The 19,350-nt window shown below is 48.0% G+C and overlaps 1 protein-coding gene across 2 annotated transcripts in view; it reads right to left on the bottom strand.

Annotated features, from left to right (window-relative positions):
• The window catches only part of cachd1 (cache domain containing 1), a 200,970-nt gene that overhangs the window by 23,894 nt on the left and 157,726 nt on the right, over window positions 1–19,350 (bottom strand). For both annotated transcript variants that reach the window (XM_046300194.1, XM_046300195.1), the window contains exons 6-14: window positions 18,749–18,893; window positions 18,294–18,510; window positions 17,734–17,883; window positions 10,422–10,655; window positions 9,920–10,069; window positions 6,520–6,643; window positions 3,075–3,192; window positions 1,714–1,882; window positions 1,455–1,597 (exon numbers count right to left, since the gene is read on the bottom strand). In XM_046300194.1, coding sequence (XP_046156150.1) covers window positions 1,455–1,597; window positions 1,714–1,882; window positions 3,075–3,192; window positions 6,520–6,643; window positions 9,920–10,069; window positions 10,422–10,655; window positions 17,734–17,883; window positions 18,294–18,510; window positions 18,749–18,893 — 1,450 coding nt within the window. The remainder of the gene's footprint in view (window positions 1–1,454; window positions 1,598–1,713; window positions 1,883–3,074; window positions 3,193–6,519; window positions 6,644–9,919; window positions 10,070–10,421; window positions 10,656–17,733; window positions 17,884–18,293; window positions 18,511–18,748; window positions 18,894–19,350) is intronic.

Raw genomic sequence — 19,350 nt, 5'->3', positions numbered from 1 at the left:
CACATACAGAGAGTCTCAGTCCCTCCACCACATACAGAGAGTATCTCAGTCTCTCCACCACTCTCTCACCACATACAGAGAGTCTCAGTCCCTCCACCACATACAGAGAGTATCTCAGTCTCTCCACCACTCTCTCACCACATACAGAGTATCTCAGTCTCTCCACCAGTCTCAGTCCCTCCACCACATACAGAGAGTCTCAGTCTCTTCACTCTTTCAGTATCTCACATACAGAGTATCTCAGTCTCTTCACACTCTCTCACCACATACAGAGTATCTCAGTCTCTATCTCAGTCTCTTCACCACTCTCTCACCACATACTCTCTGTATCTCAGTCTCTCCACCACATACAGAGAGTCTCAGTATCTCAGTCTCTCCACCACTCTCTCACCACATACAGAGAGTCTCAGTCCCTCCACCACATACAGAGAGTATTTCAGTCTCTTCACCATCTCAGTCTCTCACCACTCTCACATACAGAGAGTCTCCACCACATACAGAGAGTCTCAGTCTCTCCACCACCACTCTCTCACCACATACTCTCTGTATCTCAGTCTCTCCACACATCACAGACAGTAGTCTCAGTCTCTTCCACCCACTCTCTCAGTCTCCACACCACTCTCTCACCACATATCTCAGTATCTCTCTCCACCACATACAGTATCTCAGTCTCTTCACCACCTCACCACATACAGAGTATCTCAGTCTCTTCACCACTCTCTCACCACATACTCTCTGTATCTCAGTCTCTCCACCACTCTCTCACCACATACAGAGAGTCTCAGTCCCTCCACCACATACAGAGAGTATCTCAGTCTCTCCACCACTCTCTCACCACATACAGAGTCTCAGTCCCTCCACCACATACAGAGAGTATCTCAGTCTCTCCACCACTCTCTCACCACATACAGAGAGTCTCAGTCCCTCCACCACATACAGAGAGTATTTCAGTCTCTTCACCACTCTCTCACCACATACAGAGAGTATCTCAGTCTCTTCACCACTCTCTCACCACATACTCTCTGTATCTCAGTCTCTCCACCACATACTCTCTGTATCTCAGTCTCTCCACCACATACTCTCTGTATCTCAGTCTCTCCACCACATACAGAGAGTATCTCAGTCTCTCCACCACTCTCTCACCGCATACTCTCTGTATCTCAGTCTCTCCACCACATACAGAGAGTATCTCAGTCTCTCCACCACTCTCTCACTACATACAGAAAGGGGCTAAAAATGCTGTGCACACAAGCTGCTAAAAACATCGAGCTTTTCTCTAGCTTCACCTAAAAGACAAAGAAGGCATTGTAGCTAAGAGACTTGAGGGGCAGTTCGTTGTCTTTCTTTTGGTGGTGTTAGCTAGTGTGGTTTGGCTCACAAGTCTTTCCAGAAGATACGCGTTTGATATTGGTTTGGCTTCTCTGTGTTAATGACTGCCAACTGTATGTGAGTACCTTGAGTCCAGGGTTGGCTATGAGGCGGGTGTTATCACTGAGGTAGGCAGTGTAGTGTTCCACCATGCGTTTGGTCTCTGGTTGGCTGAGGTGTTCGTAGGGCGAGGAGAAACTCCCTGCAGACAGCATCACTGTAGGACTCTCTGACAGAGAGACAGAGAGAGAGAGGAAAATAGAGACTAAATGTAAAGCTCTACAATCTCTGCCTCAAGCCTAGTTCCTCTCTCACAGTCATTGCCTACGTGGCCTCAGGTCTTACCGACAGTGGCCAGCTGTTTGAAGTGCAGACAGGAGCTGGGCTGACCCAGCAGGTCCAGGCGGTGATAGAGCAGCTTGGAGCTGGGAGCAGTGTTTAGGTTCTTCAGGTGTTTCACAGGGATCTCTGGCTGGACGTTCACTATGCACAAGATGAACGACTTGTCCTGGACCTGGGGAGGGATTGAGGGAGAAGATAATGGATGTGTTTGTGTAGGAGCTTCTACTTAGAATAGAGTGATACAGAGCAGAGACACAGCTAGAGACATTTGACTAGTTTTTCTACAATCCATTGATAAGTCATGACTGATCCTAACTTGTAAGGGGAGTTGAGGTTTAGGGCTACCTCTGGGAACTACCTCTGGAACTACCTCTGGAACTACCTCTGGAACTACCTCTGGAACTACTTCTGGAACTACCTCTGGAACTACCTCTGGAACTACCTCTGGAACTACCTCTGGAACTACCTCTGGAACTACCTCTGGAACTACCTCTGGAACTACCTCTGGAACTAGAACTACCTCTGGAACTACCTCTGGAACTACCTCTGGAACTACCTCTGGAAGAGAAAGTGTTTTGGGTGTGGGGTGGGAGCACTGAGTTTTTCTAAAGGTGACAGATTGGAGATGACTGAGGAAGATGGAGTGAGAGAAGAAGTGGGAGAGAGGGACAAAGAAGATGAAGATGCAGTACTGCATTACTGGAGGGACAGAGGGGAAGGGAGGGAGGGACAGAGGGGAAGGGAGGCAGGGACAGAGGGGAAGGGAGGGAGGGAGGGACAGAGGGGAAGGGAGGGAGGGACAGAGGGGAAGGGAGGGAGGGACAGAGGGGAAGGGAGGAGGGAGGGACAGAGGGGAAGGGAGGAGGGAGGGACAGAGGGGAAGGGAGGGAGGGAGGGACAGAGGGGAAGGGAGGGGGAGGGACAGAGGGGAAGGGAGGGAGGGAGGGACAGAGGGGAAGGGAAGGGAGAGGGGAGGGAGGGACAGAGGGGAGGGGGAGGGGAGGGGAGGGAGGGACAGAGGGGAAGGGAGGGAGGGACAGAGGGGAAGGGAGGGAGGGACAGAGGGGAAGGGAGGGAGGGAGGGACAGAGGGGAAGGGAGGGAGGGACAGAGGGGAAGGGAGGCAGGGACAGAGGGGAAGGGAGGCAGGGACAGAGGGGAAGGGAGGGAGGGACAGAGGGGGAGGGAGGGAGGGACAGAGGGGGAGGGAGGGACAGACGGGAAGGGAGGCAGGGACAGAGGGGAAGGAAGGCAGGGACAGAGGGGAAGGAAGGCAGGGACAGAGGGGAAGGGAGGGAAAAAAGGGATATAGATCTAGAGAGGAGAAAGACTAGACAGACACAGACAATCAGCATTGCATCTTACCAGTTTCCATGTGTAGCTGACGTTGTAGGCATCCTTGCTGGCGTCTCGGAGGCGGTTGGTGTGCCAGGACAGAGAGGAGTTGGTGGGCACAGCTATCACCTGACTACCCAGGGGCAGACTGGAGAGAGGAACAGGAAGTAGGAGGGTTAATATTAGCAACACAAGATTGTGCAATGCAGTCCGATTACCAAAACACCTCAGACTACAGTATATAAACAAAGATTGCTAGTGTCATGACGTTGCCCTCTTTGGACACCGCGAGCACCATCCCCCTACCTCTGCACCATCTCTCTCTGTTTCCTACAACCAGGCTGCTGTGGTCAGAGAGGTCGTAAATTCCTCATGGCCACAGTATAGAGAGAGAAAGTGAGTTTCATAGAGAGAACAAAGGAATTTCTTCCACCTCACAGAACAGGAGAACCGAACGACATTTATGTTCTGGAGAAAGTATAAAAGATTGGTGAAGAATCCAGCTACGAACTGGTCCGTTTGGTACAATTTTGTGAAACTCATGGGAGACAATACGGCCACATAACCATAACACTGTTTATACAATAGCCTCAGTTATGAGGATAACATCTAATTGTTGTATAAGATAAGGATGATACTGTTTGTGAAATTGTGTAATGTGATTTTGGACTGTTTAATGAAGGAAACTCCAATTCCCTTTGGAGTTTAACTAAATCAGAGGACCGCCCATGAGCACAGTCTGGCGTCATGGGACAGGCCCCTTTCTGCTCTTCCAAATAAAACCCCCACCCGGTTGTCTATCACCAGACCAGCTTACCTCGATAACGAGAGGGCCAAGGTTTGAGAGGAGACCGAGCTTACCTCAATTACGAGGCGGCTAAAGGTTGCAGACCAGCTTACCATGAGAGGGCCAAGGTTTGAGTAGAGACCATAAACCTGAGTATAAGCTAAGGTTTGAGTAGATAGTTGAATCTTTTAACCATACCACGTGGTTAAATTCTTAAACTTTTGATACCGACAGAATAAGAACAAGTCATTGATATTAATTACTAGTCTGCAGCTAGGAATTCGGTATCATTGAACGCGAAGACCGACAACTGCCGAAACACCTATTCTATAACGACATGAATGAATGTCACTCTGAACTATCCATTCTAACCACAACAGAGAGAGCAAGAGGGCGGACAGACTCTCCAACAGAAACTAACTTTTCAACAGAGATCCCGACGACACACTAAGCGTAAATACACTGCTCAAAAAAATAAAGGGAACACTTAAACAACGCAATGTAACTCCAAGTCAATCACACTTCTGTGAAATCAAACTGTCCACTTAGGAAGCAACACTGATTGACAATAAATTTCACATGCTGTTGTGCAAATGGAATAGACAACAGGTGGAAATTATAGATAATTAGCAAGACACCCCCAATAAAGGAGTGGTTCTGCAGGTGATAACCATAGACCACTTCTCAGTTCCTATGCTTCCTGGCTGATGTTTTGGTCACTTTTGAATGCTGGCGGTGCTTTCACTCTAGTGGTAGCATGAGACGGAGTCTACAACCCACACAAGTGGCTCAGGTAGTGCAGCTCATCCAGAATGGCACATCAATGCGAGCTGTGGCAAGAAGGTTTGCTGTGTCTGTCAGCGTAGTGTCCAGAGCATGGAGGCGCTACCAGGAGACAGGCCAGTACATCAGGAGACGTGGAGGAGGCCGTAGGAGGGCAACAACCCAGCAGCAGGACCGCTACCTCTGCCTTTGTGCAAGGAGGAGCAGGAGGAGCACTGCCAGAGCCCTGCAAAATGACCTCCAGCAGGCCACAAATGTGCATGTGTCTGCTCAAACGATCAGAAATAGACTCCATGAGGGTGGTATGAGGGCGCGGCGTCCACAGGTGGGGGTTGTGCTTGCCAGAGAACACCAAGATTGGCAAATTTGCTACTGGTGCCCTGTGCTCTTCTCAGATGAAAGCAGGTTCACACTGAGCACGTGACAGACGTGACAGAGTCTGGAGACGCAGTGGAGAACGTTCTGCTGCCTGCAACATCCTCCAGCATGACCGGTTTGGCGGTGGGTAAGTCATGGTGTGGGGTGGCATTTCTTTGGGGGGCCGCACAGCCCTCCATGTGCTTGCCAGAGGTAGCCTGACTTCCATTAAGTACCGAGATGAGATCCTCAGACCCCTTGTGAGACCATATGCTGGTGTGGTTGGCCCTGGGTTCCTCCTAATGAAAGACAATGTTAGACCTCATGTGGCTGGAGTGTGTCAGCAGTTCCTGCAAGAGGAAGGCATTGATGCTATGGACTGGCCCGCCCGTTCCCCAGACCTGAATCCAATTGAACACATCTGGGACATCATGTCTCGCTCCATCCACCAACGCCACGTTGCACCACAGACTGTCCAGGAGTTTGCGGATGCTTTAGTCCAGGTCCGGGAGGAGATCCCTCAGGAGACATTTGGCCACCTCATCAGGAGCATGCCCAGACGTTGTAGGGAGGTCATACAGGCACGTGGAGGCCACACACACTACTGAGCCTCATTTGACTTATTTTAAGGACATTACCTCAAAGTTGGATCAGCCTGTAGTGTGGTTTTCCACTTTAATTTTGAGTGTGACCCCAAATCCAGACCTCCATGGGTTGATAAATTTGATTTCCATTGATAATTTTTGTGTGATTTTGTTGTCAGCACATTCAACTATGTAAAGAAAAAAGTATTTAATAAGAGTATTTCATTCATTCAGATCTAGGATGTGTTATTTTAGTGTTCCCTTTATTGTTTTGAGCAGTGTATATATATTGATTGCAATTGTTCTGGAATGAGTGAGCGTTCATTTGCAAAGGATTAGCATTTAAATTGTTATAATATTCAACTCTGTAGTGTCTCCTCAGCTGACCCCCCACTCCCCTTTTGTCCACCAAGCTGCCATGCCGGTTTAGCCCACTAGGGCACATTCTCCTATCATTTCCCTGTAACCATATCTACTGTTTGTTATGCATTTCTGTGAATGACTTAGTTAGTAAATAAATTGTTTTAAAACAATTGATGTATTGTACTCATAGTGAAGACTGGGTTCGTGCAGATGACCAACAATTTACGACGTTTGGAATGAGACTAACGTGAGGTAAAGAATAATTCATTAACTCGAAGACTAATTGATCAGATATTAAAATATCTGAAAGTTATATTAAGAAAATTCTATCTTTATAATCTGAATATTTTCCTTGGTGCCCCGACTTCCTAGTTAATTACAGTTCATGATTAATCAGTTTAATCGCATAATAATAATAATTACAGAGAGTTATTTGATAAATTAGTCTTCAGATTTTATGATGCAAAAGACATGACTCTATGACAAAGAGAGTGGATGAAAACATCTTACTACATTACTAGTCTGCCTTGAGTTTCCACAATCTATACATACTGGTGAAACCCCACCTCTCATTGCCCCCTGACCCTTGACCCTAACTCACCGGAGAATGTTGTCCCGTACTACGGGGAACCCAGGGATGTTCTCATAGTGGATGATGTCAGTGTGGAGGGGAGGCTCTGTCATCAGGTAGGGCCGCGTGAGGGACGGGTGCATCAGGGTGTAACCTGGGAAACCAAAAACAACTACATCATCAGAAATGAAAAAGCATCATCAATCAATGCCATCAGGGGCTCTTCACAGGAGCAGCCCTTCATGCAGCACCCAGCACCTTGACCCCACCTCACCCCAGGGACAGGCTACTGCTCCTTGGGCAGGGTGAGGCCAGATCACCCCTAGACCCCTAGTACTGTGGTCCTGTATCCAGGCAGGCACCAGAGCAGCACTAATAGTAAGCTATGGGAGATTGAAAGCCCTTACGAGGGAGGGAAGGAGGGAGAGCATGGGGGGGGGGTATTTTAAGTAGGGCAGAGAGAGAGAGCTAGGGAGAACGAGCGAGCAAGAGCGAGGAGAATCCCTTTTCTCTAACGACAAGGTATCTCTGACCATATCACCAACCATTCGGATTGTTTACCAAAATCCCTCTAGGGAGTACAGAGGATATACTGCTAGGCTGACCAAGTTTCATAATAACCCAGTCAATACACACGTCTGAGCACGGCCTTTCCAAACCACCCCAGCTCTTAAATATAGCTAGCCTGTGTTAACACTAAAGGAAAACCTACAATTATTGGCAGTGAAGCACTGAGACAAACCCTAGCTCTGGCCCAGTCCCTGCCTCTCGGTGTGCCCCTGGCCCAGTGCCTGCCTCTCTGTGGGCCCCTGTATAATTATGTGCACCAAATAACGTACACGCCAATCACCAAATAATTCTGGGGAACAGTCAATGGAACTGTAGCCTGTTCAGATGGGTTAAATGGAAAGTGAAATCTGGACACTGACTGCAGAATTAAACATTTATTGCAGTGAAATGATGCACCAAATGTAGGCTAGATTTGGACTTGAGAACAGGAGGGGAGAAATATGCTTTCTTTCTGCATCGTGAGATAGTTGGGTCATTTTCACAGCTTTCTATTTCCTTACTGGTCTAACTGATGTCATTTGGACATTTTGCACAGAAAATATATATATATTTGGCATGATTGCATTTTCTTCCCAGTCCCTAAACGTCTTTGCTCCACGAAAGAAAATGACAGACACTTTACCAATGTCAACAAAACTGAAGCATTCTATAGATGTATGACATTATTCTGGTGAGAAGGGGTTTATTTAGTCTTCTAGGGCAACATATAATGACAGGAGAGAAGCTGTATGTATGTAATTATAGACCAGTTGACTAGCAAATAGCCTACAAAAAGGTAGGAAATTACGAAGAAGTCAGTCAGACTGGCACTCCCCATCCGAGTCAGAGCTAACTCTGGCTCCACTATGCCAGACACTGGGTTCAATAGTAGCAGCACTACTGTAGCACTGTGGCCTGGAGAGGAGAGAACTAATGTTATCTTCCCTGGGATTCCCCAAAGAGGCCTACTCTGTCATACAATACTGTGGCTTGGAGAGGAGAGCACTAATCTTATCTTCCCTGGGATTCCCCAGAGAGGCCTACTCTGTCATACAATACTGTGGCTTGGAGAGGAAAGCACTAATGTGCCTGGACTGGAGAAGAGAACACTAATGTGACTGGAGAGGAGAGCATTAATGTGCCTGGACTGAGAATGTGCCTGGACTGGAGAACACTAATGTGCCCTGGAGGATGTGCCTGGAGAGGAGAGCACTAATGTGCCTGGACTGGAGAGGAGAGCATTAATGTGCCTGGACTGGAGAACACTAATGTGCCTGGACTGGAGAGGAGAGCATTAATGTGCCTGGACTGGAGAGGAGAGCACTAATGTGCCTGGACTGGAGAGGAGAGCACTAATGTGCCTGGACTGGAGAGGAGAGCATTAATGTGCCTGGACTGGAGAGGAGAACACTAATGTGCCTGGACTGGAGAGGAGAGCATTAATGTGCCTGGACTGGAGAGGAGAGCACTAATGTGCCTGGACTGGAGAGGAGAGCACTAATGTGCCTGGACTGGAGAGGAGAGCACTAATGTGCCTGGACTGGAGAGGAGATGTGCCTGGACTGGAGAGGAGCATTAATGTGCCTGGACTGAGAGAGAGAATGTGCCACATTAATGTGCCTGGACTGGAGAGGAGAGCACTAATGTGCCTGGACTGGAGAGGAGAGCACTAATGTGCCTGGACTGGAGAGAGAGAGCATTAATGTGCCTGGACAGCATTAACTGCATTAATGTGCCTGGACTGGAGAGGAGAGCATTAATGTGCCTGGACTGGAGAGGAGAGCATTAATGTGCCTGGACTGGAGAGGAGAACATGTGCCTGGACTGGAGAGGAGAGCATGTGCCTGGACTAATGTGCCTGGACTGGAGAGGAGAGACTGGAGAGGAGAACACTAATGTGCCTGGACTGGAGAGGAGAACACTAATGTGCCTGGACTGCACTAATGTGCCTGGACTGGAGAGGAGAACACTAATGTGCCTGGACTGGAGAGGAGACACTAATGTGCCACTAATGTGCCTGACTGGAGAGGAGCCTGCCTGGACTGGAGAGGAGAGCACTAATGTGCCTGGACTGGAGAGGAGAACACTAATGTGCCTGGACTGGAGAGGAGAACACTAATGTGCCTGGACTGGAGAGGAGAACATGTGCCTGGACTGGAATGTGCCTGCCTGGACTGGAGAGGAGAACATTAATGTGCCTGGACTGGAGAGGAGAGCATTAATGTGCCTGGACTGTGCCTGGAGAGAGGAGAGCATTAATGTGCCTGGACTGGAGAGGAGAACACTAATGTGCCTGGACTGGAGAGGAGAACACTAATGTGCCTGGACTGGAGAGGAGAACACTAATGTGCCTGGACTGGAGAACACTAATGTGCCTGGACTGGAGAGGAGAACACTAATGTGCCTGGACTGGAGAGGAGAACACTAATGTGCCTGGACTGGAGAGGAGAGCATTAATGTGCCTGGACTGGAGAGGAGAACACTAATGTGCCTGGACTGGAGAGGAGAACACTAATGTGCCTGGACTGGAGAGGAGAGCATTAATGTGCCTGGACTGGAGAGGAGAGCATTAATGTGCCTGGACTGGAGAGGAGAGCACTAATGTGCCTGGACTGGAGAGGAGAGCATTAATAACAGAAGAAGTAAAAGGCTGAGATAAGACTTTCGCATAGGAGTTGTTGTCCTCAAGGAGAGTGCTGGGTTAGGGTAAGTGTGGAGGTGTAGGACACACCTTTGTTGTCTATGAGGAAGGTGTAGGAGGTTAGGGTTTGTGTGTAGGGTTTAGGGTTAGTATAAGGTGTACCTTTGTTGTCTATGAGGAAGGTGTAGAAGGCCAGCGTTAGGGTTAGTGTGTAGGGTTTAGGGTTAGTATAAGGTGTACCTTTGTTGTCTATGAGGAATGTGTAGGAGGCCAAGGAATCCTGGTAGTAGGTGACGTCCTCTAGAATGTAGGCTAGGTTCACGTCCACCCCAACCACACCCAGCAACAGGTTGCCAAAGTAACAGGGCCGGCTCACCGTCATGATGAAACCTGCAGGGAGAAGACAGATAGTTTTACATGACACTGATTGATCACCAAGAGCCCAAATCAATCTGATCCAGTTTATAATATTTTCTTTACCACTGATTTAGGTTTAGCGGCTTAGTGTACATTAGTACTAACCTTAAACATGATGTGGACATAAGAGCAGAACTGGTCCCAGACCAGTTGTTAGGTCCCAACTATAATCCCCCCCAAATTTTAACAGCCATGACCCCAGGACCAATTGTTAGGAACTGGTCCTGTGGTACTGATTTAGAATCAGATCACTGTACCTCAGATCTAGCCTTAACCATAATGACTAGAACAGACCAACTGGTCCTAGATCTGTGTCTAAACCCACCATCTCCCATGGGGTCCTGGTAGGGCAGGCTGAAGCAGGACAGGTCTATCATGCGGTTGGGCAGGTTGATGTAGAAGCGTCCCACGGTGGTCTCCAGGTTACTGAGCTGATTCAGGACCATCATGCTCCCCTTCACCACGGGGAGTGCCGAGCGGTCCGGGACGCCATACTTCAAAGAGTTCTGCTCCGCTAGGTCACGCAGGAACGCTAGCTCCTTCAGACCAGTCACGCCCTCTGTTGAGAAAAAAAGAGAGCAACACAGATGTTTTACAGATGTTTTGCAGATGCGTTCAAATATATTGGAACCATTGAATGATTCACTATTTCTTGTAAAATAAGTTGACAATTTCAAACTGTGTTCACACACGTATTTGTTTGATGCACAGGACACAGGACACCCAAAAATACAAAATAAAAACGTACACATTGAGATTTTTCACTTCAAATTGGAAAAATGGCCTGGTTAAATTCATCTAAATGTAATTTGATTTGGATGGAAGTAGGGCTGTTGTGGTGACCGTATTACCACGGCACCGGTGGTCACGAGTCATGAAGGCAGTCGGTTACATTGAATCTTAGGTTCACGTTTAGTCACAGTAATTAGGCTTCTCCAAGTTGATGCTGCTGCTGGTCATTAGTAGCCTACCAAACTTGCTAAATGCCTGGTATTCAGCACTCTATTTCTCTCTAATCCCTATGACATCAATGCATAGGTATCTAAATCAAACACTTCATGAAAGCCCATGAACATGCAATTGCGCGAGAGAACAGAGTGATGGCCTCTACTAAAAAGAGGAGGACAAGCTTTCTATAGGGCAGACATACTATATTTATTTCTCAACTTTCCTAATATTAAGCACATTGCTTATATTTACATAGCCTACCTGGCTGGCATGAAAATAAACCACGGGGAATAGCATACTCCATTCGCTATTTAAGTGCATAGATGACATGTATTTCCCCCCTGCCCCTGTTTCAATACAGGTGCATGATAATGGTCGTTTCTAAATCAAAGTAAATGTCACACATATATTATTTAGTATATGTAAAGACAAGATCAAATTTAAGAATAGTCTGATGGGTGACAATATTAGCCTATCACTGAATGATGCCCAGCATATGAAACAAATCGTTTTTTTGTGAATCATAATCGCACTCCTGATGTAGCCTAGCCCATAGGCCTATGTTTTAATAAGGTCTGTATCGCCACTAAAGTGGCCAAATAACTTCTTAAAATGATGCACATTAATCCGCTTTACACAGGGTGTAGAGCCTAACTGGCATACATAAGCTGCGCTTGAGTTTCATGTGTGGGGAAGGTAATTTTCAGCATAAAAATGCAACTTTATAATAAAAGCATCACATGCATAATCACATTTGCGGTAACTTTTGATAATGGTGTTTTCCAGCGAATGGAACATTCACTCTTATTGCCTACTACCATGCTGCGTTTATAATGTGAAGAAATAGCCTAATAGTTTTTATCAACATTTTAAGCCAAATGTTCTGATCTGTTGCGTAAAAACTTTCCCGCTAGTGCTTGTATTAATTTGGGATCTATCGCATTCCACAACTGTCCCAGACTATGTTTGGAAAATGTATTCCTCACACAGAATAGAATATGTCGACCTTTGTACTATGGGGTATAGTAGATTGACATAGGCTAGTGCTTTTGCTGTTCGTTGGTTCTACTCATCTTGTTGGCTGACGAAAAGTAAATGTGGACAGTTCTTGAAATAACTTCAATATGCACCTCGGAATTGGATAAGGACGCGTGCAGTTGTGTCACCGATGTGTCTGTCTTCACTTATAGCCTGTAAGAAAGACCCGATCACATGATGGAGTGTGCAGCACCGCAAACGGACTGGATTTTTTTAGGGTGCATTACAGCCACGCAAAGGGGATGCCGCCGTGAAATTCTAGGCATTATCAAGTGCTTGTCAAATTGTGAATGAGAGACTAATGAAGTGTTTACAGCCTGCGCAAAAAAAACTAAGCATCATGCAGCCTTACAATGTATAAAAAATCTAAACATTTAGCCCAATGTTTTTAGAACTAAAGTTACAATAATAACTCAAAATTAAAAACATTTAGGAATGACTATTTCTTTGTTAACCGCTCAGCACAGAATAGCCCCATGTTTGGAGAAAATATCCTTTCTATTTTATTCAGCTTTGTTCAATTGTATTCCTCATACTATAAAATAAAGCCACGGAATTTTAAGCAAATCTTATCTGCTGAATTGAACTAGTGTAGCCCACAGCCATTAGGCATAGACAGATCAGGACCTAACATAAGGACAACTCAGAGTATGCTATTCTGTTCTTCTGAAATAGACTACATTTTCTTTATATCATGCTTCTATAGACCTGACCATGTTAATTAATGTAAATTACCGTGAGACCAACAGTTATAAGGCTTTCGACTCTGTCAATCACCATATTCTTATCGGCAGACTCAGTAGCCTCGGTTTTTCGGATGACTGCCTTGCCTGGTTCACCAATTACTTTGCAGACAGAGTTCAATGTGTCAAATCGGAGGGCATGCTGTCCGGTCCTCTGGCAGTCTCTATGGGGGTGCCACAGGGTTCAATTCTCGGGCCGACTCTTTTCTCTGTATATATCAATGATGTTGCTCTTGCTGCGGGCGATTCCCTGATCCACCTCTAGGCAGACGACACCATTCTATATACTTCCGGCCCGTCATTGGACAATGTGCTATCTAACCTCCAAACGAGCTTCAATGCCATACAACACTCCTTCCGTGGCCTTCAACTGCTCTTAAACGCTAGTAAAACCAAATGCATGCTTTTCAACCGATCGCTGCCTGCACCCGCATGCCCGACTAGCATCACCACCCTGGATGGTTCCGACCTTGAATATGTGGACATCTATAAGTACCTAGGTGTCTGGCTAGACTGCAAACTCTCCTTCCAGACTCATATCAAACATCTCCAATCGAAAATCAAATCAAGAGTCGGCTTTCTATTCCGCAACAAAGCCTCCTTCACTCACGCCGCCAAGCTTACCCTTGTAAAACTGACTATCCTACCGATCCTCGACTTCGGCGATGTCATCTACAAAATGGCTTCCAACACTCTACTCAGCAAACTGGATGCAGTCTATCACAGTGCCATCCGTTTTGTCACTAAAGCACCTTATACCACCCACCACTGCGACTTGTATGCTCTAGTCGGCTGGCCCTCGCTACATATTCGTCGCCAGACCCACTGGCTCCAGGTCATCTACAAGTCCATGCTAGGTAAAGCTCCGCCTTATCTCAGTTCACTGGTCACGATGGCAACACCCATCCGTAGCACGCGCTCCAGCAGGTGTATCTCACTGATCATCCCTAAAGCCAACACCTCATTTGGCCGCCTTTCGTTCCAGTACTCTGCTGCTTGTGACTGGAACGAACTGCAAAAATCGCTAAAGTTGGAGACTTATCTCCCTCACCAACTTCAAACACCAGCTATCTGAGCAGCTAACCGATCGCTGCAGCTGTACATAGTCTATTGATAAATAGCCCACCCATTTTCACCTACCTCGTTTTTATACTGTTTTTATTTATTTACTTTTCTGGTCTTTTGCACACCAATATCTCTACCTGTACATGACCATCTGATCATTTATCACTCCAGTGTTAATCTGCAAAATTGTAATTATTCGCCTACCTCCTCATGCCTTTTGCACACATTGTATATAGACTCCCCCTTTTTTTCTACTGTGTTATTGACTTGTTAATTGTTTACTCCATGTGTAACTCTGTGTTGTCTGTTCACACTGCTATGCTTTATCTTGGCCAGGTCGCAGTTGCAAATGAGAACTTGTTCTCAACTAGCCTACCTGGTTAAATAAAGGTGAAATAAAAATATATAAAAAAATTTGCTTGACAATCACCGACTGGCACCATTTTGTGACCCCCACAGCCCTAGTTGGAAGCAAGTGATTCTTGGCAAGTGTAATATGCCACCTGTGGTAAGTAGCAGGTGCCTATTGAAAAATAGCAATTGAGCCAGTTTTTAAAAGAGTAACCAGAACATTCTGCACCATTAGTAGTGCAAGAGTGATAATATATTTGACCACATCATGTAGGGTTGTTGTTTATTGACAACACAAGACAATATAGGTAATGACACTCCCCATTGTGGTGACCGGTGCATAGAGCAGCGTAGAGTAGAGCAGCATAGAGCAAAGTCAAGCATCGTCGAGCAGCGTTGAGAACCGCAGAGCCGCGTAGAGTAGAGCAGCATAGAGCAATGTCAAGCATTGTCGAGCAGCGTTGAGGGCAGAGCGGCACAGGGCAGAGCGGCACAGGGCAGAGCGGCACAGGGCAGAGCGGCACAGGGCAGAGCGGCACAGGGCAGAGCGGCACAAAGCAGGGCAGAGCGGCACAGGGCAGAGCGGCACAGAGCAGGGCAGAGCGGCACAAAGCAGAGCGGCACAGGGCAGAGCGGCACAAAGCAGGGCAGAGCGGCACAGGGCAGAGCGGCACAGAGCAGGGCAGAGCGGCACAAAGCAGAGCGGCACAAAGCAGAGCAGCACAGGGCAGAGCGGCACAAAGCAGGGCAGAGCGGCACAGGGCAGAGCGGCACAAAGCAGGGCAGAGCGGCACAGGGCAGAGCGGCACAAAGCAGAGCGGCACAAAGCAGAGCGGCACAGGGCAGAGCGGCACAAAGCAGAGCGGCACAAAGCAGAGCGGCACAGAGCAGGGCAGAGCGGCACAAAGCAGAGCGGCACAAAGCAGGGCAGAGCGGCACAAAGCAGAGCGGCACAAAGCAGGGCAGAGCGGCACAGGGCAGAGCGGCACAAAGCAGGGCAGAGCGGCACAGGGCAGAGCGGCACAAAGCAAAGCAGAGCGGCACAGAGCAGGGCAGAGCGGCACAAAGCAGGGCAGAGCGGCACAGGGCAGAGCGGCACAAAGCAGGGCAGAGCGGCACAGAGCAGGGCAGAGCGGCACAAAGCAGGGCAGAGCGGCACAGGGCAGAGCGGCACAAAGCAGGGCAGAGCGGCACAAAGCAGGGCAGAGCGGCACAGGGCAGAGCGGCACAAAGCAGAGCGGCACAGAGCAGGGCAGAGCGGCACAGAGCAGGGCAGAGCGGCACAAAGCAGGGCAGAGCGGCACAAAGCAGGGCAGAGCGGCACAGGGCAGAGCGGCACAAAGCAGGGCAGAGCGGCACAAAGCAGAGCGGCACAAAGCAGAGCGGCACAAAGCAGAGCGGCACAAAGCAGAGCGGCACAAAGCAGGGCAGAGCGGCACAAAGCAGAGCGGCACAAAGCAGAGCAGAGCGGCACAAAGCAGAGCAGAGCGGCACAAAGCAGGGCAGAGCGGCACAAAGCAGAGCGGCACAAAGCAGGGCAGAGCGGCACAAAGCAGAGCGGCACAAAGCAGAGCAGAGCGGCACAAAGCAGAGCAGAGCGGCACAAAGCAGGGCAGAGCGGCACAAAGCAGAGCGGCACAAAGCAGGGCAGAGCGGCACAAAGCAGAGCAGAGCGGCACAAAGCAGGGCAGAGCGGCACAAAGCAGAGCGGCACAAAGCAGGGCAGAGCGGCACAAAGCAGAGCGGCACAAAGCAGGGCAGAGCGGCACAAAGCAGAGCGGCACAAAGCAGGGCAGAGCGGCACAAAGCAGGGCAGAGCGGCACAAAGCAGAGCGGCACAAAGCAGGGCAGAGCGGCACAAAGCAGAGCGGCACAGGGCAGAGCGGCACAAAGCAGAGCGGCACAAAGCAGGGCAGAGCGGCACAAAGCAGGGCAGAGCGGCACAAAGCGGAGCGGCACAAAGCAGGGCAGAGCGGCATAAAGTACAGTCGTAGAGCAGAGCAGCATAGAACAGACACAGAGATGTCCTTCGATGTACTGATATCAATGTAAGAAAATGTCCTCTAGAATATTCATTGACTTTATAACAGAGGACACCCTAGAATGAGCTCTCCAACATTGCTGCCCAGACAGCTGTCACTGGGCACATTTGGCATTAAGACAGGGCTTAATATGGAATACATGGCAGTCATATCACTGATTGGATTAATGGGGATCAAGTCAAGCCTTAATACTTAGGGCCTTGTCTGATAATAATAGGATGCTGCACACATGAGAATGTTGCACTATTGACAGGAGTGAGTCAACAGGAGGTGAAAGAAGTCCATACAGCCTATGTGTGGATACAGCTCTGCTCAAACTGGACAGTAGAGGTCATAGTTGGAATGGCCATAGATGAACGTTTGGCCGATGATATTCTCTGCAAAATCCATGATTCTGTGGGTGATTTACAAGTCACTGTTAAAGTATATATTTAAATCATTCTCCTGTTTTTCATGTCTGATAAGGTATTTTACATGGATTGAGTTTGTTTGTGGTTCACAAATCAGGCAGGTGGGACTGGGAAGTTTTAGACAGTCACAGACCAGGGGGAAGTCTAGAGGGTTTGGCAATACAGTCCATAGCTGAAGATTTCACTCTCCAACCATTTGGCCCTTCTAGTTCTAGCATTTCATCAAAAAAACAGACACAGACAAACATGCTTAGTTCAAACATCAGAGTTGATGTGGGAGAAAAGAACACTGGTCACCTTTAACAATCATCAGCTTACACCTGGCACACACACACAGCTCTATGCATTTCTCACAATGTGCTACACAACAAAAGCTTTATGGGTGCTATGCTAACCAACTCAAGATGATTAGATATTTCTGAATCCTTTTCATCATGGCCCCTTTTAAACAAGCGGCCCCCGGCTGTCTTTGTCACGCACTACCCTTTGAAGTCTTTAGACGAAGGCGCTCTCATTTTAATCTGTCCCTCATTTTAATCTCCTAATGAACATGATGTGTGCTAATTCCAGGCTAAGGCATGTACTGTGAAGGTGCCTCTGTGTAGGACATGGAGCGAAGGATGAGGAGAAGGGGAGGAGGGAGGGGAGACAGGTGAAGAGGGCCAATAGAGAGGGGGAGGTGGAGACATAACAGACACACAGGAGAAAACAAAAAGCCTTTGAGGTTCCTGAGCACCTCTCCAGTCTGCACTGCCCCCATTCACCCACCTCTCCCTCATCCCGGTGGCTGGGTAGGTCCAGCAGCAGTACCCATAACACACACATTCCACTACTAATCAGGATCGATACGCCATCAATCACATTACAAAACATATTGGATTTGTATTGACATTATAAACATACTAATGCCACTTCCAGCCACCACCAAGGCATTTCCTTTTCTCTTGCTGGAGTGACTCTCAATGTGATTTCTGAACAATGTGTGTGGTGGAGGGTGATTACGATCATAAACAAACTGTGTGTGGTGGGGGGGTTCCTACCATTCATGAGGGCGTAGGTGAGGATCATGACGGAGTTGTTGAGGTGGCGGTTCTCCTCTTTGACCACACGGAGGGTGTCTCTCTTCTCATGCTCCGATGCGTCTCGGGACGTGATGCCAGACGACAGGTAGACGATCACCATGTCTGTGTCTGACAGGAACACACAAGCACAGAGAGATCAGAAACATATCCTTGGTCATAAATCCTTCATCTCACAAATCCTCCACCTCTTGAGTCACATTCATTGCCACATAACTGACAAATCGGCATTCCCTATAGAACCCTCAAACGCAACTGAAAGTCAGTTCCACTGCTTTAATACATTCTTCCCCTCTAATCAGGGACTGATTTAGACCTGGGACTCCAGGTGGGTGATTCCCCTCTAATCAGGGACTGATTTAGACCTGGGACTCCAGGTGGATGCATTTAATTATCAGGTAGAACAGAAACCAGCAGGCTCCGGACCTCGTAGGGTAAGAGTTGAATACCCATGCTATAGAACAAGCCTGTAGCATCAGTGGCCCGTAAGTACTGCATTTCCCATAGTTTCCTGTTCTTACTGGTGAGTTTCCGGGTGACGTTGCTGGTGTTCCTGAGGAGCTGGAAGGCCTTCTGGAAGCCCAGTGCATGCTGGGTAGGGCTGTCGGAGGCCTTGAGGTTGGTGATGAAGGCGCTCATCTTCCTCTTGGTCTCGCTGGTGGCAGGAGACAGGTAGCTCTTATAGCACTGGTCCAGAGAACAGGAGCGGACAGCCTCTGCTGAGGACAGGATCGAGACCTGGTGAAGAGGACATGCACAGACAAGTGGGCATTACATACAAACACAACATAAACAACCACTTTGGAATTGTAATGACGGGGCATATGCACAATCTGTTTTAGCTTCAGAGGGAGAGAAAGGGTGGTTATATCTAGATCGTAGATGGTGTGTCAGGGGTCATGAGTTTCAGAAAGGCTGGGGAATTGGGCTACAAGGAGGGGAGTAAGGGCTGGGTAATCAGAGCAGAGCTCCTCACCTTGTCGTGTTCATCTATAGAGTTGAGGACGACGAGGGCAGCATCTCTGGCAATCTGGAGCTGTATTTCTGTAATGGTCACGCCGTGGTCGATTATCACCACGATGTGTTTGGACTGGGGCCGCACCGCCGTCACGTACACTGGCCTGCGAGGACCCACACGCAGACACGTGATGAGTACACAAGGGCTGTCCCAGACTAAAAAACATCTTGGTCGATTCTTTCCACCAATCGATTGAACAAAAATGTTAAACATGTATTTATCCATATATTGACAGATCCTATGTGTTTTAATCAAATCAACTATTTTTACTGAGCTTGTCTGATGCTTTAAGCACAATGTTTGGTTAAATAATTAAGACACACAAATTATTAGAGGGAATACGACCAGCAATTGATTTGATTGTGCCGGGCTGTGCCCAGAATTGCTGCGCTGTGTAAAAACAAAAAGACAGTGAATGTGTGACAAGCACCCGTTGTCTCTCTCTCCTCCCTACTGTAGCAACCACCACATAACATCAGTGTTTATCTGTCTGTCCATGTTGTTGAAGCTGCAACATAATCACAGCCATTTCTGACTGAAAAGTTCTGTTTCCAAAATCC

The sequence above is a fragment of the Oncorhynchus gorbuscha genome, linkage group LG15 (genome assembly GCF_021184085.1).
Source record: "Oncorhynchus gorbuscha isolate QuinsamMale2020 ecotype Even-year linkage group LG15, OgorEven_v1.0, whole genome shotgun sequence".
NCBI classification, from domain to species: Eukaryota; Metazoa; Chordata; class Actinopteri; order Salmoniformes; family Salmonidae; genus Oncorhynchus; species Oncorhynchus gorbuscha.
Note: the sequence above shows the minus strand (reverse complement) of the source record. Positions and strands in the feature narration are given on the sequence as shown.